Source organism: Rhea americana, unplaced genomic scaffold (genome assembly GCF_003343005.1).
Source record: "Rhea americana isolate MKP2758 unplaced genomic scaffold, rheAme1 scaffold_145, whole genome shotgun sequence".
NCBI lineage: Eukaryota > Metazoa > Chordata > Aves > Rheiformes > Rheidae > Rhea > Rhea americana.
The window spans coordinates 470,851-494,043 of record NW_028185539.1 but is presented as its reverse complement, the minus strand read 5'-3'; the positions used below and the strand labels follow the sequence as shown (position 1 = coordinate 494,043).

The following is a 23,193-nucleotide window of genomic DNA, read 5'->3' as shown; positions in this document are numbered from 1 at the left end:
AGAGTTCGCAATAAGATATTATGGCTATTTATAGAAGACGTAATTACATTTAAAACCAAAATCAAAGATTTTCTCATGTAGAAAATGGCACAGATTTTATATTTTGCTGCTACTGCAAACAACAGACTTGATGAGTGCCAGATTATTAGCCTTATGAAGACCTACATGAATGGAAACATCTAGAGGTCAATGGTCTTTCGTGGAGACGCCTGCTGTTCCATTCTCTATTTGGGATGGTCTCTGGAGAAAGAGAGGCTGACTGTGAAGAGAATGTCTTTTATAAATTTTGAGTCAGGTGCTGGAGCAAAATACTTGATTTTTCTTATGAAAATAATAAAGTCTTTAAGTGATTTGGTAAATTGGTAAGTTAGTGCAACAAATTTATGGCTAGAAATGATAGCTTAAATTCTAGTTCTCATTTCCAGAGAAAGCATGTTAGGTGTTCTCATTCTTATTTACATAAATAATAGTGCATATAGAATCCTATGAAATTGATGGTAGAGATCTGAATGATTTCACCTAAAATACTGTAAGGCTTGAGGTCATTAAGAGAGGACAACATACTGTTAACAGTGTATTGCATAGTTTTCATCAGAGGTATCTATATTATGTATCATAGATAGCTTTTGCCTGCCCTTAAAGCCTCATCTTGCTTTCATTGAAAGCTCCCATTAGATTGAGCATTTCATAATATTGGCCTGTTAATCTAATGCATTTACAGACAATACAAATAATTCATACTTAAAAAAGTAAAGATGAGTCAGGCATGTTTAATTGAGATGCATATGACCATTTTGGAGATATTATTAGGCTTCAGTTTCTGTAGAAACAGAGATAATAGACACAAATAAATGCAGGCATTTTTTTCAGTCAGTAAATAGCCCATGCTGCAGTTTAAGGAACTCTATCTGAAATTCACAGGCAAGCCAAGAATGTTACAGCTTTATAATAAATTAATAACATTTCAGTCTGAATAAGACCAAACCTGCTTCTTGTATGTGCACAGATAAATATTTTTTGCTTGGTTTTCTAAAGAATGAGGCCTGTTTGGCATGGTTGTGTGGAGAGGGTTTATACGCCTGCCAGTGGTGTCTGTGAATGTCTTGCGCTCCAGCAGCACTTGAACCCACTGGATAATTTCAGCCAAGTTTGACAGACAGCTAGCAGCCTCACAAAGAGTGTGTTCCTGCGGGTTTCATGAAAAGAGATCTCACTATGGAAGAGAGAAATTCTCCTAATATCTCTTTGGAGGAAGATGGGACTACAAATTGCGTTGCTGTTGTTCATACAGAGGAGTGGTAGGAGGAATACCAAGGCTGGGATAGCTCTGTAAGCATTTGCTGCTCGCTATTAAATAACAGAAAACTGGACTCTGAAATGCAGTTTAGAAGAGACCACGCTTCATTAGATCTGTTGCTGATGGAGCTGGCTATTCACTTTGAGGAAAATTGTCTACCTTTTTATTAAGTTATAGTAGTGCCTGTAGATTGCCCTCTAGCCTTATGTTAGGTGCAGCGTATAAACATCAAGTTAAGTGAAGTTTTGTGAAGTCCTGAGTATGTAAAAGCAGTCTGCTTTTATTTTAAGCTCAGACTTGTTGTCTGATCTTGACAGTACTTTCGAGTAGTGTTTGAGTACCTGAGAACTGTGAGACTGTACATAGAAGAAAATCTACTGAAGTGCAAAAGAGTTTGCAGGATTATGCCCTTAGTCTGATTTCCAAGTACATCTTAATAACTGAGCTTGTTAAAGAAAGGCAGGAAGTTCCCAGCTATATAATTTGCTCCCAGTAGAGCTCTGTCAGGGCCTAAGACTTGTTCTACTCAGAGTGCAATGAAAGATGAAACACTCATCTAGAAGGAAATAAAATTAAAACAATTAGCCAATGAAACAAAAATCCTCTGAGCTACTCCTATCTCTGTTTTTCCTTATGAGTCCTGTCTCTTCTCTATTTTGGATAATTAGATTGAAAGCTTTTCTAAATGAGGAACTGTCTACATTTTGTCTCCTGTGTAATATGAAGATCATGGGTGGTACTTCAAAAATATATTAATATTTAGCATTTGTCTTTCCTGTCTTTCCTTGATGAAAACATAGAATTTTGGCCATGGATTCTGCAAGAATTTTTCTAAGGATGAACAAAGAAATACCAGTATGAATTGGCAGTTTGTAGTATTTTTCCTGAGAGCTAAAGAGGAGAATATGAAATCACATACATGTTCTGCCAGTTAGTGCGTGGTAACACAAAACTTTATGTGAGGGCTAGACATGGCCAGGATGATATTCTTGGGTACATACTGTCATGAAGTTTTGATGAGCAATTATGAATATATGTAAGCAGTACACAGGTATAGAGCATGAGGATAAATTCTTTCACAGTTCTCCAGCAACTGTGGCACAAGTAAGTTTTCAATCACAACTTTCAAGCAAGGCAATAAATTAGGATGGCGTAGGGATTATAAATAAGGGTGGTCTAGGGATCAGAAATGCAGTCAAGGATTCATGACTGATGCCTCTTTCTGTCATAGCCTGTTGTGCAAATTATAGCAAACCACCTGCACACACACAATAGACTTCTTGCAAAAAAATTCTGGCCTGTTCCCAAAACCAGAGGTGTTATGATCATGGCGCTACAAAACCAAGTCTAACCTAAAAAGTACCAGAGCTATACAAGCATTAAATTGCTTTCTACTTCTGCCCTATACAGGCTTTGCCATTCCAGCTGGTGCTGGCTTTATTTATTACAATTTAAAAGCTCCCCAGATGTCTCTCTGTGCTTTTTGTTCATGTTCTGTGAAACACTGATAGTTGATCTTCCCACTCTCATCCTGATATTTTAAGGAAAAATATGCTAAGGACTGTGTGAGGCTCAAATACTGTGGTGACTGGGGTCATCTTACACCAGAATGTTTTTCTGATAATAAAGAAATAGGCTCTTTCTGAAGTCTTATCTTCCAAAGCCAGAGCTCCAGGCTGGAGTTTGCTGCATTACTGGCTCACTGTAAAGGCAATGGCATCTGCTTTTCTCTGTTCAAGGCTTTGCACAATTTGGAGCTTAGAGAGATGGCCCCTTGTTTCAAAACTGCCCTGTTTGTGCTTAGTTATTACCTCTGTGGAGTTCTGTAGTCCGGCCTCCTGGACCTTTGTAACAGATGCTATTGTGCAATGTGAGCGACTGTGATTGAAGTTTCCAGAATAGATTTTAATTAGAAACATAACTTCATACAGTAGCTTGGAATGAGCACAGGGGAAAAAATCAAAACAAGAGATGAAAAAGAAAATGCCAAAAGAGAGACAAATAAAAGGCCATTTTATTGGCATTTTGTACTGAAAAATACTTGACGGGAAATACTATGTATATCTGTAAAAAACAAAAGCATATAGCAAGCAGTAATAACTATATTATGAGGACCTCAAAGAACCAGATCCTCAGCTGGTGTAAATCAGCATTGCTTCATTGATTTTATGGGTGCTGCCACTTTGCATTGACTTCAGTGGTGCTATACTCATTTATACCAGCAAGGACCCTGGCCAGTTTGGCACAAGTGAAAGAGAGAAATGTTGAACACTTGTTTATGGTTTGCTTTTTTTTTTTTTTTTTTTTTTTTTTTTTTTTTTTTTTTTTTTTTTGTAGATTGTCCTCCACTTGGTCTTGAGACATTAAAAATTACTGACTTCCAGCTCCATGCTTCCACAGCAAAGCGATACGGCCTTGGGGCCCACAGAGGAAGGCTTAATATTCAGGTAACATCCATTTTTCTTCTAAGTAGTAGAATGGCTTAAGTTTGTATTGTTCTATAAAGAGAACCAATGGATGGTTATTGCTTCTGACTCCTTTGTCAGCTCATGTAATTCAAATGAAGGGGAAACATTGGAATCACAACAGTGAATAAGGTTGATGGATTACTCTTAAGGTTGTGGGGCTTATTTCCTGGTTCAGAAAATGCTCCACACTGAATGTGCTGCAGATTCAAATCCTTACAGAACTCTCTGCCTAAGTAACAGTGGAGGTGAGGTGGCACAGAAATCTTTCTCAGCTATAGGGAAATCATCCCAGGTCTGTTAACAGTGAGAATGAAATGAAGCTTATGGACCAAGTTGCCTCTTTTTTGTTGTTTGCTTGTAATTAATGACAGTGGTTATTTGAAGTTGTGGTTTTAAATGAAGCACTTACCCTAAGGCAGCTTTTCAAATGCAATGAAAATGCTACAAAAAGTGCTGCAGTTTAGAAGCCACTAGCATACAACATTTGTCTGGTTTATTTTATCATTAAGATAAGCTGTTTTTATTTTATCATTAAGAGTTGTGCATTGCAGGACCAATTTCTATTTCCTATGTTTTGTGTTTCTTTTTTCTACTTTATTCATGCTACTTGCTGAATTACAGCTGATTCCAGTGTAAAAATATTCTCTTTGCAGATGAAAGTAGAACATTTAAAACTCAAATTCATGTACTAGATGTTGGCCACCAAGTCAAGAGTGAAAAGTCTATTTAACTTACTGGCTAGCTTTTATTAAACCTCCATTAGACATTTTTTCTCTAGCTCAACAGAATTGCTAGTTAATGAAATAAGAAAGGAAGTAGGAACCATGAACTCCAATCAGCAGTACTATTTCACATGTTGCCCAATTCAGGATAATGGTAGGCAGCTGCTGGAAGGCAACAGCTGTGGTGCAATTCCTCCTTTTTTTTGAGCTGAAACAGTTCTGTGAGTTTATCTAGAGGAGAACTGCTCTATTTTTTTGTTTGTTTGTTTTAATGGGTTGGCTTTTATCAGAAAAGCTCAGTAAACCTGTTCACTATGCTGCTATGCAAGCACCAGAATTAACTCAAGGTTAAGGCAGGAGCATGCTGACAACATGGAACCAAGTTTGGGTTTGATGTGAGACTTACTTGCAGCCTTCATGTTTAATTTCTTTTGAGATCTGAGCAAGATTCTTTGCTTCTTTATTTCATATTCTTTGCTAGGAAAAAAATAAACCCTGATAATCACAAAAAGAGTATGTAGATGATGTTCAAGTGTGTTCTGTAGGAATGTTTATTTTCATAGAATCATAGAATCAATAAGGTTGGAAGGGACCTCTGGAGATCATCTAGTCCTCAGGCAGGGTCACCTAGAGCATGTTAGACAGGGTTGCATCCAGGCGGGCCTTGAAGCTCTCCAGAGAAGGAGACTCCACAACCTCTCTGGGCAACCTGGTCCAGGGCTCCGTCACTCTCACAGGGAAGAAATTCCCCCTCACGTTCAGGCGGAACTTCCTGTGCTTCAATTTTTACCTATTTCCTCTTGTCCTGTCATATGGGACAACTGAAAAGAGTTTGTCCCCATCCCCTTGACACCCTCCCTTCAGATACTTGTACACATTGATAAGATCCCCCGCAGTCTTCTCTTCCCCAGGCTGAAGAGGCCCAGCTCTCGCAGCCGTTCCTCACAGGGCAGGTGCTCCAGCCCTCTGACCATCTTTGTAGCCCTACGCTGGACTCTCTCCAGTAGCTCCATGTCTCTCTTGTCCTGGGGAGGCCAGAACTGGACACAGTACTCAAGATGAGGCCTCCCCAGGGCTGAGTAGAGGGGCAGGATCACCTCCCTCCACCTGCTGGCAACAGTCTTCCTGATGCACCCCAGGACACCATTGGGTTTCTTGGCCACAGGGGCACATTGATGGCTCATGGTCAACTTGTCGTCCACCAGCACTCCCAGGTCTTTCTCTGCAGAGCTGCTCTCCAGCAGGTTAGCCCCCAGCTTGTACTGATGCCTAGAGTTACTTCTCCCTAGGTGCAGGACTCTGCACTTGCCCTTGTTGAACCTCATGAGGTTCCTCTCTGCCCAGCTCTCCAGCCTGTCCAGGTCTCTCTGTATGGCAGCACAGCCCTCAGGTGTGTCAGCCACTCCTCCCAGCTTGGTATCATCAGCAAACTTGCTGAGGAGGCACTCTGTCCCCTCATCCAGGTCGTTGATGAAGAAGTCGAACAGGATGGGGCCCAGTACTGAGCCCTGGGGGACACCACTAGCCACAGGCCTCCAACTGGACTCCACGCCACTGATGACGACCCTCTGAGCTCTGCCTTTCAGCCAGTTCTCAATCCACCTCACTGTCCACTCGTCTAACCCACACTTCCTGAGCTTACCTAGGAGGATGTTATGGGAGACAGTGTCAAAAGCCTTGCTGAAGTCAAGGTASACAAYGWCYACTGCTCTSCCCTCATCTACCCAGCCAGTCATTCCATCAGAGAAGGCTATCAGATTGGTTAAGCAGGATTTCCCCTTGGTGAATCCACGCTGGCTATTCCTGATCACCTTCTTTTCCTCCGTATGTCTGGAGATGACATCAGAATGAGCTGTTCCATCACCTTTCCAGGGATGGAGGTGAGGCTGACAGGCCTATAGTTGCCTGGGTCCTTCTCCTTACCCCTTTTGAAGGCTGGAGTGACATTGGCTTTCTTCCAGTCCTCAGGCACCTCTCCAGTTCTCCAGGACCTTTCAAAGATGATGGAGAGCAGCCTGGCAACAACATCTGCCAGCTCCCTCAGTACCCGTGGGTGCATCCCATCAGGACCCATGGATTTTGTTATAGTTTTGCTTGTGTATATACATAGAAACCGTGAAGTATGTGATATAACTTCTCTCTGAATTATTTATATCAGTTCCATTTGTTGTGATCTTTCACTTTCCATGGCTTTGTAAAGGTTCAATTATTTAAACACCGAAATGACCATACTTGTTCAGACTAGGTGTCCTTCTAGGCCCCTGTCCTATTGTAGCCTTAAAATAAACAAGGAGTGTAAAAGTCTTGCATATATATGATAGTGGTGTCCAGAGCTTCCAGTGGGAAGCAAAGAAAAGGGTCTTTTGCTGGGAAACTAACAGAAGAGAGGCGCCAGGCAGCTTGTACTTCCAGAAAGCCCTTGAGGCTAGAATTAGACTGAGTTTCCATACGTGCATTTGTTTCTTATGGTATCCTGTTGCCAGTTAAGATCTCAGGGGCCTGCCTTTATCTTGCTCCATGTTCATCTGCCGCCACCTCAGCTGCTGGTTAGCAGCAGTGTCCAGGCACTGCTGATTATAACAGTAATGCTTCTGCCACTTGTTTGGCAAAGCTTTCATTTCTGTTTACTGTGAGCATAGTGTCTCTGCCTGTACAGCACTGCAGGTCTTATGTCAACTCCAGAGCCCTGCACAGAAGTCTCAGATGAAAAGACCTTTAGTCCCAGTGCCAATTAAAATAGTGTTTTTACTTGTTTGTTCTCTAATTTCAGATCTCTGTTCAGAAAAATCATTCTTTTTTCCTATGAACAAAAGTTTTCATATCATACTTGTGCTTGATATAGATTTTCATTTTGTTGTTATTCTCTTAAAGTGCATTAATTCCATAGCTTTCACATAGTAATCAGAATTTCTATGTTTTGATTCTTTTCTGGTATATGGACTAACCTGACTTAAGAAAAGTTGAAATAAGGAAAAAGGGATCAGGAGGAAGTAGTAACATGGTGGGGGGGGAGGGAGGATGCTCTTTCTTTAGCCCTGTTATTTTAAGGCAGTGCATAATTGTAATCATACCCTTTAGACTCCTCATATTCAGTGTATAAATTAAATATATGCCAAGCTTTTTATCAAGCCCAGCTGAAATCATGGGAACTTAAATATGAAATTTAGGGTGCTTTTTTTAAAAAAAAAAAAAAAAAAAAATTACACACACACATACAGAAAAGACATAGGAGTGAAAGAAGAGCTTATCTGCAATGTAGAAGACAGATTTACACCCTGATGTGTACACTTATGTGTAATACCCTCATTCTGAATAAGAAAGAACCCTAAACCAAAAATCCCCCTTGAAGCATTGTCAGTGATGTATCTGGTCCATTGAAATTGGTGATATTTCATCAGTTTAAGTGGGATTAGTACAGTGCTGGTTCAAGGTGCTCTGTGGATCTTAATACTTTCTGGCAAGCACTGGTTTTAAACCCTAAGGCTGCTTCAAATTCCATCTTATTTTAAAATACTTTGAAACCTTTTCTTGAAAAACGTTATAACTCAGGTCAGCGATTGTATTTATATTCTCTCTCATTTTTCCTTATTCAGGTCTCCTTGAAAAAACTGTCTTCTGATGTTAACAGAATTTTCTTTTGCATCTTCAGTTTATATGCAGACTTCACTTTCTATATGTCAGAGTTAGTGCAGAGAATTAGGTGACTTTATGTAAGTTTGGCAGATGCAGTAAAATTGAGATAGCACACCTGAAATTTTGTTGAGTTTTCATACTTTAGAAAATGAGAAATTTTAGGATTTGAATATAAGTCTGTATTTTTCAGATCTTTCAGATCCAGCTAGACTTGGACTGGCAAATGAGGTCAACAGCTGCATCCTCTTTTGTGGCTTAGGTCCACCTCAAAGTGTATTTTAGTAGAAACTCTGTAAAAATGTATGTAGACAAACCCATCAATTTCTGCCATTCTAACACTGCTGTGTCTGTGTAGTATCTGCTCAGTGGGAGACTAAGGGATGATTCAGACAATTTAATTAACAGCTGTGTTCTTGGGTATTTATTTTGTTATGTATGCAATAATTAAGGTTATATCAGTGAAGAAACAACAACTATATGCCAAAGTTTAAGGTCTTTGTCTTTAATGTAGATTTACAAAATTTTCTGTACTCTTCATTTATAACTGGGAAACATTTAAAAATATGTATTCTTAGGATTGCCTGAATGGCAATGATAAACCCATGCAGAAGATAACCCATGCAGATAAACCAATACAGAAGAAATGCCATAATAATGCATATAGCTTTTGAGGGCCATATGGAAAAGCTTCTGTGTATTCTGTGACTCCTATGGTGCAAAACACTTCATGGATTTTAGTAATGGGATGAATATCCATAGACCTCAGATGCTACATTTCTTTAAATGCTATTTCAGGTGTGGTTAGAACACATCTTACTGAAAAAATCTTGCTGCTTTTTCTTTTTTGAAAAAATTTAAAAGACTGTTTGTGTTGTTTATTGCCAGCAAATTGGGATGTAGGTGGGTGTTTGTTGGAGTAGAGTTGGGAGCTGGGCATTCCCGAGTTCTTATCCTCTTACATTAATTTGCTGTAAGACCTGAAAGTCTCTAGTGATGAAAACTTTTTAATTCTAGGACTGAGAATTGGTAGAAAATGTTCCCATGTGCCCTATGATCTCCTTTGCTACTTTCAGTGAATAAGGATGTTTTTCCACCTCTAACTATTCTCTGATGGGATTGGAGTTGGCTTTTTAGGACTTGCATAACTTGGGGGACCATGCAGATAACTTCTCTGGATAAAGAGTCTGTTAGGCCACCATCAGACTAAAGTTCTGTTTATGCCCTTCAACTATATATTAAATGTATATTTCAAGTTCTTACTTTTTAAAGAGACTTAGCAGTAGATTTTTTTTGCTTTGAGTAAGAAAAATATTTTGGTAGCTCCGTATAGCTGTTGAGAATGAAAGTCTTGGGTGTCTTGGAACATATGCTTGAGTAAAAAGAAAAAGTGGAATGAATGATGACTTCATATTTTCTTTTCTTTTTCCCATGAAAGACCTTTGGTTTTGTGGTTCTGATTTATGAAGACAGCTTTGCCTTTTTTTTCAGGCAGGTGTTAACGAAAATGATTTTTATGATGGTGCTTGGTGTGCAGGAAGAAATGACCCATATCAGTGGATTGAAGTAGATGCTCGAAGGCTAACAAAATTCACTGGAGTTATCACACAAGGAAGAAACTCTCTCTGGTCGTAAGTACATGCTTACTTTTCCTCTGTGACTGGAGGCTTTCAAGCCAAGGAACTTGCATTGTATTGTGTTTTCTTTTTCTTTCAGGAAAGGGGAATAATGGAAATATAATGTTAAATAGTTGAACAGAAGAACAATAAAAAGCAAAGTGTTTATATGTGCCATACAACACAAACTTGAATATAGCAAACTTCTCTAGTCATTATCTATATAGAGAGTAAAGGAAGCAATACAATTTACAGGCCTTTATTCTCACTTCGTTGAACTTGATTGTATTACATTTCCTACTTCTTTGTCACTATTTAACTTGGTTAGTTTATCATACTAATGAACAATGAGTGATTTATGACATTTATTAGTACACAGGTAATCACTAGATAACTAGTAAAATTCCACAATATGATTCTTAAATTAACAGTTAATATTTATTTCTGTATTATTTTTTAAAAGAAGAGTTTACAACTAACCAAACACATGCAGTATGTTTTGATCAGAGCTTGAAGAACTTGAATGTTGCTACTAGATATGCTGTGCTGTATTTATGGATGGTAGGAAGACTCCATGGAGTTACAGCCTCATTGCTGTATGGCTTTTAGGAAGGACTGCTTTTCATTAGAGGCAGTTCTCTTGTTGGCTTGCTGAAAAGAGAGAAAATACAGTACTGTAAAGCCCAGGAGCTTGGCTTCTGGTCCTGTAGTGCTACTGCTTTCAAATGCTGAAAGCACTCTTGAGCTTTTTGGATACTGCTTATTTTACAGAATTAGAATATTGATCTGTGAAATAACTATTTTGCGTGGAGCTGGGTGTATTTGTGTGCGCTTACCAGGTTGTGACCTGCTTCTCAGAGTAGATGTGCACTGTGTTTTAGAAATCAGTTCTTCCATTCATACCACTTCTCTATGGACATATTGGCCAAAGACCAATTGCTCATGTTTAATATTTAGTTCACCAAAGTGTGAGGCTCCTGAAATGCAAGAATTCCCTCACTACCCCCCAAATATTCGAATCCCATTTTGCACTGATGTTAATCCTACTAAGGAAGAAAGCAAACACTGTATGTGAGAAAATTAAATGAAAAAAGGAAAATTTTCCCCTTTGCTCTGCTAGAAATCTCTACATTCGCATTCAGCTTGAGGTTATAGTTTGATGCAGTAGGGATGTGAAAAAGGGAGTGTGTGTTGTTTGTTTGTTTTTAAATGCTTCCTTCACTAGCTCTGACCCTAGCTAGCATTGCTATGGAAGATACCAAAAGTACTCTGCTGACATCAGTGGAATTACTCTGTAACACAGCCCATGTGAGTGAGGTGAAAATTATGTGCTAGGAATAGAGTAATCAGCTGGCCTAAACAAGAGCTGGAAGTTGTGGTTTATTTTCTTCCTGATCTTCACAGTGTTCATTCACAATCTCTTTTAATTTCTTGTTGGATCTTGCTGCACTACATCAGTGAATAATCCCACTCACATTGCTAAATCTTCTTGGCCATGTAGGTTGGGGATGCACAGCCTTAGATTCTTTGTGGCCAGATCCCTCAATTAATAAAATATGCATGCTGTATAATAAAGGCAAACCCGAAAAATACCACTGTAGTTGAGAAAAAAGAAAAAGAACTTTTTTCCTTTCTACACTATAATTTCTGGTATTTGTTTTACACATTGGGGTGGGAGCAGGAGCCCTTTTGGCAAGAAGGTTTCTATATTTATTCCACATTGTTCTGTGTTAGGTAGATAATTATTCTAGCAAAGGCTTATTCCTTTCTGTATTTGTACTCTTGACATCACTGTTCCTTTCGACACCAGTACTGCTTTGCTTTATTTTGTGTTGCTATTTTTAGTTTAGCTATATTGTGAGTTTACAGCAGGACTTGATGCTCTATATTTGGTATTCACTGTATTTTTTTAAATTTATTTTCTTTGATGACTGAGTCTTGTTTTCACCCTCTCATCTGTGCAGAGTCAATTAGCAGAACTGTGAAGGTCTGCAGAAGGAGCTGGGTCAGCGCTGGGAGAACAGATCCAGGTTCCTCCTAGGTTGTTGTTCATCTTTTCAGAAAAAAAAAAAATGTGTATTTCTGCCTCAGAGGAGCAAAGGCAGGTTTGAAGAGGCTAGCAGTATGCATCTGCAGCTAGGGCAGGCTCGTGTCTGCCAAAAAGGATGTCCTATAAGACTGGGCTCTGCACTGTGGGAAAGAGTAGAGTAAGGTCCCTGTCAGGGATAGTGTCCTATCCTACCTGCAGGTTATAGATGAGGGACTGTCGTGGAGGTGGTCCCTCTGATTAGGATGTGGTGGCCTCTGTCCGACTCAGTTGTTCAAATCAGGTGCAGGATCTCCTTTATACTGAATAGTAGCAGTGACACCAAAACCTGACAGCTGGCTGAAGTGACAGCTTGGTAGACTTTCTGCAGTGCATGATTAGGAAGATGTGATGTTGCTGTCTCATAAAGTGTGTGTATATATGAATGTATGTATATAAATATATATGTGAATATATATGCACACATTTTGCATGTCCAAGATGACCAGTCCTATCATGCATAATCCTTACTGTAACAGACGTGGGTTAAGCTTCCACCAATGGTGTTTTACACTTCTGCTAACTGCCAGAGTTTTTGCTGAACAGCCTAGGCAGTGGGACTGGATTCCCTGGAGTACACCTCATTCATTTTCCATCCTCTCAAGTTGTATGGGTAAAATCTATTTACCTGAGGTTTCTGTGGTCTAGTTCTGCATGTGTAAAGCCTTAAATTTTGAAAATAATTTAGTTCTCAAAGTACCAAAGTAGGTGTCTGCATCTTCAAAAGAGCTTTGCCTGACATAGGCAACCCTTATCTGAGCTAAGAGTATTGTTCTGGGATTTGCCAGTTTCTGAGCATTCTGGGATGTGGTGATGGCAGATGCTACTTTTTAAATTTTTTTGTTGCATCTGAACAAAAATGTTTTTTTGTTGCGTCTTTTCAGTACGACTTTCTTCCTGAATTCTTCCTTCAGCCCAGGAGGTGAGAAGGAAGAAAAAACCCTGTGAAATCATGCTGTGGAGACGAGCTACACAAAGAGAAATTCAATCTGGATAATAATAGAAATGATAAGCATGGAACAGACGTTGTGTTAGAGTGGAGTTTGAAAGCATTTGGTGGAACCTTTGGCAACACAGGGAGACAAGAGCTTATGACGTTAGCTATGGGCGTTTCAGGTAGTGAATTGCCTTTTATAAGCTAATCCAGGAGAAACAGGCTGATAGGACTTTTATTGGTGTGGATGGGATCTTTTGTAGTAGTTTTGGATAAATGTGTGCTAGAAAAAAAGAAGGTTCATTAGCTCCCGCCTGTCAGTTTTAGTGGCCACAGTGCGATGGCATCAAAAAGCACTATTTATTGTATGAGTTTGTGCAAAAAGATACTATTCTGTTACCTGAAGGACCTTCACAACTTCATGAAAATATGTGACAAGAATATAGTGCATTCACAGCCAGTAGAAGAATATGGTGGAAAATAAACTTACTTTGGGTAGGAGAGCCAGAAAACACCCATCTGCTCTTTTGTTTTGTATTAGAAGCAAAAGCTTGCCAACCTTGAGAGACAAAGTAAGATTTTATTTAATCCTTGAAACTTTTCCAGCATGAAATAAAGAATGAAGACACTAGGATATATGGTAAGTTTTCCAGTCCTATTATATGACAGCGATGAAAAAAAAATCAAAAAGGACTATTTTTTTCCTTGCATTGAGCAAGAAATTTAATATTAAGTGGGGAAAATTTGCTTAACATCCACTATGAGCTTCTGCCTAGATCAGGCCTGTCTCTGTCGCTTTGGCTTCTCGCTGCTAACTTGAAGAGTACACATAAAATGACAAGGGAAGGCAGGTGAGGACACCTGACAGAATGCTGCAGCAAATTACTCTGCTTCTTGTTGCAGAGCTGCAACATTTGAGATAGCAGTCTGGCCTTCGAGTCTCTTTGTATTACTGATGCCCTAGTCAAAGCTAGTGTACTGATACAAAGCAACCTGTTACTCCTTTTTGCCAGCACTGGCAATTGTAGCCTGGGTCTGCTGATGACCACTCCACCTAGACAGTTTCTACAGGTAGTCCCTTAACATCAGCGTTTTTCATTGGCTTTAGAAAATTTAAGACAATGGATGAATTTAAGATTACTGTTAGTACTTAGTGCCATGAATTTGTGCATTTGTGGTCTAATTTTTTATATGAATATATTATATTACATTATATTTCTGTTCTAAGTCACTATTTTTACTTCTCCCACAGAATGCTTGCATGCTTCTCTTTTGCATGGTCTCATCCTACTTCTTTTTTTTTTTCCCCATTAACGATTTGCTTGGAGATACTGTGCACCCACTTCCCTAGGACTGTATGTGGAGTACAGAGAAGATATAGGTGGTCTTGAGCCACTGAGAAATGACCTGAAAACGATAATAGCACCAGGATGAAGGTAGAGGGAAAAATGAAAAGCTATTAGGGTAACAAGAACCAGCATTCATCTGTGGCAAATGGATAAGGTTAAATACTGCTCTAGAAGCAAGAGTGCATTTGCCCTGCAGAGCTATATAGGGAGACCATGATCATCACAGCTCAGCTCTGTGGGTGAAGCACCAGCTAGTCTGCTTACTGCTTCTTATGAGCAAACTCAGTCTTCCATGGTTTCTTTGGATATCTTTGTGTGGCCTTGAGAAGTAGAAGCATATCAATAAAGAGAAGCGAACAAGTTTCAGTGGCCTAAGTTAAAGTCACTGTTTCCTGTTGAGCAAGCATCTCCAAGTTCTAGAACCAACTATGAGAAAGCACTAGTCATTCGTATGATTTGAAGCTGGCCTGATCTGTGCCAGCAGCCAAGAGATAACTTACCCATGAAAATTAGTAAGTGAAGGAGAAGAGAGAATGACTAACAAGGGTTGCTGAGCAAGAGATGGTATGGAAAGGAAAACTAAATGTGATAAATAAGGGAAGGGAGATGAATGAGCAGATGTGTGGGCAAAAGTAAAAATAAAGGAAGCAATCAGGAAGGGAATAAAGAGTCAGGAAAAGGAGGAAGAAGGGAGGAACAGAACAGAGACAATATAGAGCAGGAGAGATTGCTAAGGGTAGATTAAAAAAAAATGCAGCTGCAGATATGATGATAGGAGCTCTTCAACGTCAGTTTGTCTTTCCCAGTGCTGCTTGAGCAAGTTGCATGTGTTGATTGTGTTGGTTATATTTTTTTTTTCCTTTTTAAACACCTGCTGCTGCCCTTTGCTCTGCTTGCCTTTCCCAGGGCTCTGGTGCCTGAGCTCTAGACCTGACAGCATTGTGGACAAAGGGGCCAAGGTGCAGAAACAGCTTTTTAAAGTGCAGGTAACCAAACTAGAGAAAGAAGTCATGCTTAGTTAGTACTGAGTACTTGTTTTGTGAATCTTTTCCTTCATAAAGAAAAAATGCTTCTATTCTGAGTCCAATTCTGTACTCAAACTGCACAGCTATGAATTCCATAACAGTCACTTGGAATCAGATCATTCTACTTTTCTCTTTCCCTTTTGTAGCAAGCACAATTGGGCCTTGAAGGAAAATTCCTGAATTTTGAGGAGTTCTTCCTTTTACCAGTCAAAATAAGCACAAGGACTCGATGACTGTAGCTCTTCAGACACCTGAGGCATTTTTAGAAAATCTGAAACCATGCCAAAACACTTTTTCATCCTCAAAAATGGCAAATTCTGCTTAGATTTTCCAGAAGTTGTGCAGATGTTTTCATATTCCCCAGATAAAGTGGGGCCCAGCTGCAAGAACCAGGACTGCTTTGACTTTTGTGCTGAAGATATTTGAAAACTCGGAAGTGACACAAATGTGGGTTGATATGAATAAGAGTTAACAACTTGAGAGTGAGCAGAATGTCAGTTCCTCCCTAGGATGCTGGAGTATAAATGAGAATATTTTGAGATTAGTGTTTCTGGGGAGTTATTACACTGTTTCAGTAGTAATGGAAGTTAATAGGAGGATATTAGTGGCATCTCTTTGCAGAGCTGTTTTGCTTCTCTTCTCAGGCAAGAAGAGCTATGTGAGTGATGTGACCTTTTAGAAAGGCATGTTACATCCTATTCTTACAGAGGGCTAATGCTAGCAGCTGGGATTTAGCTGGGCTACAAAGGGGTTTATGGCTGAATATTTGGGGGAGAAATATGATATGTAATTCTTTTTATTGCTGCCAAGATGTCTTTGTGAGTTTTCATGAACTACATATATTTTAAACAACTATTCAAGGCTGTTCCGAGTAGGACACTGAAAACATCATTGTATAGTTGTGCCATATATTTAAAGCAATGATGTGATAGTTAAAAATATGCACTCTTTTGACAGAAGGAAAGAAAATATTAATCACTGTTAGCAGTTTGGCAAGAATCTAAAAAACATAGGAAGCGTATTTCCCACAACCCAAACAATCTTTTGGTAATTCAGCACTATCTTTTGTATCAAGAAAAAAACCACATGTCTAAACAGATACAAAATGTACTGAGTATTAATACAAAGCTTCAGACTGTTTCCAGTCCAATGTTTGTTGGTAACATGCATTGTTATCCTTGATAGTTCTAATAAAATGCAGTCTTTCTGCCACATCAAATTATGCACTATTGCTACATGTCATGAAATAATAAAATGACAATATAATGTGGAAAATCACGAATGAAATATTCTATACAAAATGCTCAAATTGCAAAGCCAAGTTTTGAAACTTTCATAAAGAAATCCAAAATAGATTTATTTCCAAATATACATTTATTTCTGGAGCTTTAAGCTAAAGGAAAACTTTAAAGTGTTAGTTAATCCTTTAGGGTACAGATTTTCTAATTGTAAATTGGGTAGAGGTTAATCTGAATGTCTTGCTGTGAGTCTGCAGGATGGTTTTAAGTGCAAATATCTCACCTGACACCTCTCCTCAAACATGGCAGGCTATCCCACTGCTCCAGGAGAACATGATGGTCGGACACATCAGGCAGCCCATCCCAGACCTTTTATACACAGTTATTCAGAGCATAGCATCAGCCTTATTAGTTTCATATCTTGATGTTTTTCAAATAAGTCTCTGTTTAAGGGGGTTCCTTATCAAGTCTCTGTATTCAGAAGAACACTTGCTCAAAAGTATAATTCCTGTTTAACTACTCTGACTGGAGGCATCCCTTTGTAGACCTGCACAGGGACTAACATTATTGCGGCTTTCCTGGAGTCACTGGGTCTCTCTAAGTGAATTGTTCCAAAACCACCGAAATCATATAGAGTATGTTGATGGGATTCATTAAATAGTCTGAATTCAGTGTGTGCGTGTTAAAAAAAACCCTCAATGTTACTGCAATTCCATTTTATACTAATGTTTCTGAGTGGTTTTTTTTATCAGTAATACTTTCTGTTAATTCTGGTTTAGTGGAGTCATCTCGTGGGTTTTTAGTTGTTGCAATGTTAAGTCAGCCTTTATCAGCTTCAGCCTAGAGTGTTCTTTATTTATTCAGCTTGAGTATTGCCACTAATTCATCTTCCACCACAGTTCTTGTCCTGTGTAGAATTTGAAGAATGTATGCCATACAGCCCAGCAGGCATTTATAATGAATATTTGACATTTATTCCTGACTTTAGGAAGCTTGTTTTGTGACCTGCTTAGATGACTCTGTGGAGGTGGAGTTCCACGACAGCACACCCAGAAATGTATTTATACTTCCACAAGTTTGCTTGACAAAAATGTCAAAAGTGATCACATTGTGTTGTGAGTATGAGTTGTCATGGTGTTCTCACTCAAATTATAGCTGTTTTGCCAGAGAATAAATGACTCATCATGCTAGAGCTGCTAAGGAATAGGTCACTGCCATGCCCACAAGCAGTGCTTCTGAAGGGTTAATTGGTACTTTGCACCCTGGAAAGTGCGGCTTTGCGTGGAGAGAACTGACTTTTTACAGTGAGGCTGGATGGAGATACTGAGATAAAAGAAAACCCTGCCAGCATAGGCCTCTATCACTTCTAACTTAACCTCCATGGAAGGGGCTAAGATGGGGAGTTTTAAATTAATGAACTGAATCATTTAGGAAAAGTGTGTGTCAAGTGAATACAGGCATCTGTGACCACAGATTATTCACATTTAGTAATCGCAGCCCTAAATATAGCGATTCCTTTATACTCTGTATACTCCTTTCCCCTCCCTCCCTCCCTACACTGAAGAACAACTTTTCCAAGTCAGTGTTCCTCTAGCATGTACCAAGCTGAACTTAGCCATATCTGTGTGCACTTGGTAGATGTGATCCCTTTCGGCATTACTTTAAATATACTCACAGCTGTGTACATAAATGGTGGTATTTGCTGCTCACTCAGAGTTTTTCATTCTCCAATGCTTTAATATTTACAGGCAGAAGACAGAAAGGCATAGTGAGGCAGTGCCGAGCTAGTTCAGCTGGATACAGTAAGGGGCCAAGCAGATACATCTCCTCAAACATATAACCAATATGTAAAGGTGTGATGGACACAAACAAGAAGGAAAATTAAAAATGTCACCCCCAAAAAAAGAAACTTGGAAGAAAAAGAATTGCAGCTAGCTTGTGTTTAGCAGATGTAAGAGATCTGAAAGGGAAAAGGCTGGTATAAAATGGATTTCAAACACGTGCAGATATTTTTGGGGAAGGGCAGCCTGTAAATGCTATATGTTACACTGTAAAATCTTTGGGGCAGAGACTATCTGACCCACACAACAGGCTTCTGGTTTTCAGATGCTGGTAGTATCTTAATATGAAGTGACAGAAAACACCAACTGTTAAGACCAGATTTTCAAAAAAGATCAAAAAATTAGAGATTAAAATCTCGTAGACATCTTAATGGAAGTGAGAGCTGTTGGGTGGCGAACACAGTTGCAGATCTGACTCCTCCTTACTAAGCAGAGCTTTGAAAAATTTGTCCATAATTCATTTTGAGCATGTGAAATTCTGGCCCTGAGCTCTTCATAGGGCCTCTGAAGAAACAGATTTCACAGCAGTATATTCATTTAGGTCACCAAGGAGCTATTTTAAAAATTAAACATTTAGTTTTCAATTTTATATATATATATATATATAAAAAACCTTTTGCTATGCCAGCTCCATGTTTTAAATTGCATGTATTTTAATTAGTTTGTAAAACTTTGCTACCTGTGGGTAGCCTGGAGATTTTTAACTTGTCTTATCTTTGAAACTGTTGGGCAGTGGGTGCTTTAAAGTGTTATCAGCGTAAATATTGTATAATATTAAAGATTTAAATTTAGTTTTGTGAGACTACAAATTATTTTCTCAAGCAGAAAGTCATTTAACTTTCAGGGCACTTTTTTTATTGTATGATTACAGATTAATGTAAGGTACCCTTTTTTAAGAGATTCTTCTATTTCAAATGTTTTGACTTGTCAGTTTATGTTACCAGAGGATACAAATCTATGCAAATGCCCATTTTTATTAATTTGAGGGGTTCTGTAGTGTGAATAAATCAGATTATGATAATGTTAAAATAGCAATATGGTCAGCTGGAGCCAGGTCCATTGTAGACAGTGCTAACCTAGTTTTGCTGGTGTTCACTAGTCTGATCTGCAGCATCTCTGCCACTGTGGGCTTGAGCCTCTACTGACCGGAATCTGCTCGTCTTCCTTAGTTGTTTTAAACCATGAAGTGATTTGGTGATATGGACAAGCTCCCTTAGAGAAGGGGATGACACTGAGATTTATTTTACTTTTTGCTTATTTAACTTTCCATAAGTGAAAAACTTTGCATTAAAATACTATGGACAGCAGATCCTATTGAAGCGAGATAAAGCCATATGCAAGTGCTCAGAGTTCTGAGCTGATGTGCTTGCCCATTGGAAGGAGGCAAACTAACAGTCTGGGACGTCTCTCTGCCAGACTTCTAATTTGGCACTCACTGTATGTTGTGGTGCTTGTGTTTGTCTGTGTAACTTATAAGAAAAGGAAGAGAATTATACTACACAAGGTAGAAAGATGTTTTGGTGGTATCATGCTTTCTTTATGTTCAGCAACCATACAGTATAGATATACAAATAGTTCGTATTTAGATAATGGAAAGCAGATTCCCCTAGACTGGCCTAGGTTGTAAGAGGTCTGCATTTAGTTTTCTGCTTTGAATCAGTTTCTCTACCTGTCCCCGGGCAAGTTACTTAGTCAAGTTTACCTCAGATTGCCTTTTCCTTATGGAAATGGTCAAGCTGGACATTTCCTGAATTTAAAATTAGATGATGTTAAAATATGCCTCATCTAAAGCTAATCTATCATGGATAAAAATGAACTATTTATCAAAAAAATGCAGCATGTTGAGTAATTTTCAATTGTATTTTGATTTTTGCATTTGATTTTTGCATTTACTTTCTGTGAACCAAGTTGATTAATCTTTGCAGTAGATACCGAGGCTTTTCAGATAGGCTTCTTCTGAAGAGATAGAATAGTCTGACATACATTTTGAAAAAAGGTTCTTAATGGGAAGCATGTGAATCAAAATGATTCCTTGCGGATCTGTATCTTGTGATCCATTTCTGGCATCAAAGAAATTTTTGAGGCAGTTATGTAAGTAGTCCTTAAGTCCATATAGGATATAATGGACTAGAGGTAACTTCTAATACTTTCAAAGACAGACTGTCAACCAATCTACGTTTTTCTTTATAAGAAAATAACTCGATAATTAATACACTATTTTATTAATGCTACTTTAGAGCTATTTGCGGAGTTATGACTTAATAAAACCATAAAATCAACAAATATCTGTGATTTTGTCTGAGTAATGTTATGGTAGGTAAGTTTTGGTAGAGTGAATTCAGAAGAGCTTCTGTACAACAACAGTAGGGATATGCTAAATAATTTTAAGCTTTATAGTTTTCTTTCAAGCTTCCTTAGCGATGTTATTGTTCAATGCTAATATGCCCTGAAAAGATTTAACATGAATTGCTGGAGAAATTGATGATGTCTGCAAATCTCAAACCTGATAAGATGGATCTTTGTGTCATCAGGTACCAAAACAGAGTAGATGAAGTTCCCTGATACTTCTAGAATAAGACTTCACTTTAGCTGTCATATTTCTGTGATGGATTTCCCAGAAAGCTTGGGATTTCTGTATATAAATGAATAAACTGGGCAGCATGTACATATTAAGTTCTTCAATTCCAGGAAGCATTGTGCTTACTGTAAACAGACTGGCTGTTGATTCAAGTATGTGCAACACATCCATCTGCTTTCTGGAAGTATCAGACCTCCTAGGCTGCACATGTGTAGAAAATCTGCAGCTTTCAAGAAGATTTAGCATGTAAATGCTGTTCTGCTGGTCTGTAGCTGCAGCAATGTCAATGATTTAAAGATGTTCAGCTGCCTAGTCAGAAGCACTGTGCGCCTACTAGTTTTCCATTCTAAAAACATGAAGATGTTCCCATTCCCCATCATATGGAATGTAATGTAATGTCAAGGCAAGATGATGTCATTTTTGAGGAAAAACTGAATTTATGACAATCTTAGTACAGACAGAGATAGTTTTTCTTATAGCATGTGGGGAAAAAAAGGATAAAGAATTTAGGCCTCTAGAGGCAGTTTTGTTTTCAGTGCTGATGGGAGAAGTGCTGTGATATTTGTACTGCATTTAAACAAAAGCAAAGGACGTGTTTATTCCTTACAGGCAAGCACAGCCAATAGGATGTTGTATACATTACCCTGATTTATCCGCTCCATGCTCCTCTGTAGTCCTCTTTCACTGCAAATGTGCAAAACTGCATGTAGTCCCATTTGTATTTTAACTGGCAGACTGCCTTTGAAAAGTATGTCACTTGTTATCACTCAAGATGGATTACATGTAAAACTGATCTATGTAGGTTCTCCTTTGGGACAAGTGTAAACCTTTACAAGTGTATGGAGTGAGAAAATTGAAATACAGAAAATAAAACTCCCAGCTTGCAAGTATTAGTGTAGCCATCACGTATTTTCTTATGTCAGTAAAATCAACTGTCTTTTAAGACATTTTCTATGTTCTGCTCTTCTTACAAAATTCTCAGTTGCACAAAACATCAGGTGTGATCTTGTTGATTTTTTTTGTCATCTTGATGTTCTATTTGAGTTTTTTTCCAGTGTTAGAGTAAAGAATGTGGATGTTGTTTATCCTCTTAGTTTTATTTGTGTAGGTCAATTAAAAAAGGTCTGAAATATTTCAAAAGCAATGATATCTTTTGGTTTATAACACTGCCTCTTTAAGTCATTCACCCCGATCTTGAAAAATGACCAAGAAGAATATTAAAAAAAAAAAAAAAATCATTTAGTGTGCCCTGAATAGGTACAGCTCTCAGTCAAACCTGTGAGTTTTCCTCAAGTGTACTTTCTTGTTCAATCTAAAAAGTTATTTTTTCCTTTTCCTGGAATTTTGATATTGGCCATTCTCTAAATTCTGAATTTCTGTCTTTGCTAGATGTAAATCTACCTGCCTACCATTAAATGATTACAGTGAAATCTTTTAGTGTAAATGCCAAGTTATTGCAGAAGTTGAAACAAGGGAGGAAAGTAGTTCATATAAGTTAACAGAAACTTATATAGTGTGCTGAAGACATTGGCTGTATTGTTGCATGTCGTTTTACAGCTAGAGTCTCAGGATGCCAGCATGGCACTTCACAGATCTCCAGCAAAACCTCTACCCCAGGACATCTCCCACTGACAGGTAGAAAATGGTATCTCCAGAGCACTGCTAGCTCTTTAAAGTTGTTTAACAAATGCTGCATGTGTTTGTGCATTGTGGGTGATAGTCAGGTATTCATGTTTTCAATACAGTAACAAGAAATTCAGTCAGCTTGGCAAAAGTCAAAATTAAGCAATTTAAAATAATGAGTGGCAAAATCCATTCATTTAAGAAGTCTGGTTAGTGATTTGCAAAGGACAGATTTAGTGTACAACAGAGCTGGGTTCACACAGTCATTTTTTTTCAAAATCAGAGTAGACATCTAAATTTTGTTGACTCTTTTCAGGTACTACTGTACTACCTGCAAAAGCACTTGTCTAAATCCTACTCAATAACCATTTAATCTTTGTTCTTTAAATGTCATTGTAAGTCTAGACTTCAACTGGAATCTTTTATATAAGTGAGACTACTTCTACTGTAGTAATAGTAGTTAGTTTAGTAATTATTCTAATAGTTTAAAATCTAGGGTTATAACTTTGTGCTGACATGCATTGACGTTATTTGGATTGTCATTATTTGGAGGTCACTTTTTTGTGCAAGACAAAGTTAGATCAATGTCTCATCTTGCAAATCTGGATGAATTTGTGGCTATTGAATTCTCTTTTGCTGTCCCCTGCTTCTTGGGCTCCACTAGAAACCTGACTGTTTTCCAGGGAATACTTGAAGACTTGTTTGTCCTTCTAAACATAAGCACAACAAAGTCAATTCCTGCATGTTGGTGGTAATTGATTAATGTTATTTGTTGCTTATTTAAAA

The 23,193-nt window shown here is 38.4% G+C and overlaps 1 protein-coding gene across 1 annotated transcript in view; it reads left to right on the top strand.

Annotated features, from left to right (window-relative positions):
* The window catches only part of CPXM2 (carboxypeptidase X, M14 family member 2), an 81,276-nt gene that overhangs the window by 23,871 nt on the left and 34,212 nt on the right, over nt 1–23,193 (top strand). The window contains exons 2-3 of the mRNA XM_085299096.1: nt 3,635–3,744; nt 9,609–9,748. Coding sequence (XP_085155222.1) covers nt 3,635–3,744; nt 9,609–9,748 — 250 coding nt within the window. The remainder of the gene's footprint in view (nt 1–3,634; nt 3,745–9,608; nt 9,749–23,193) is intronic.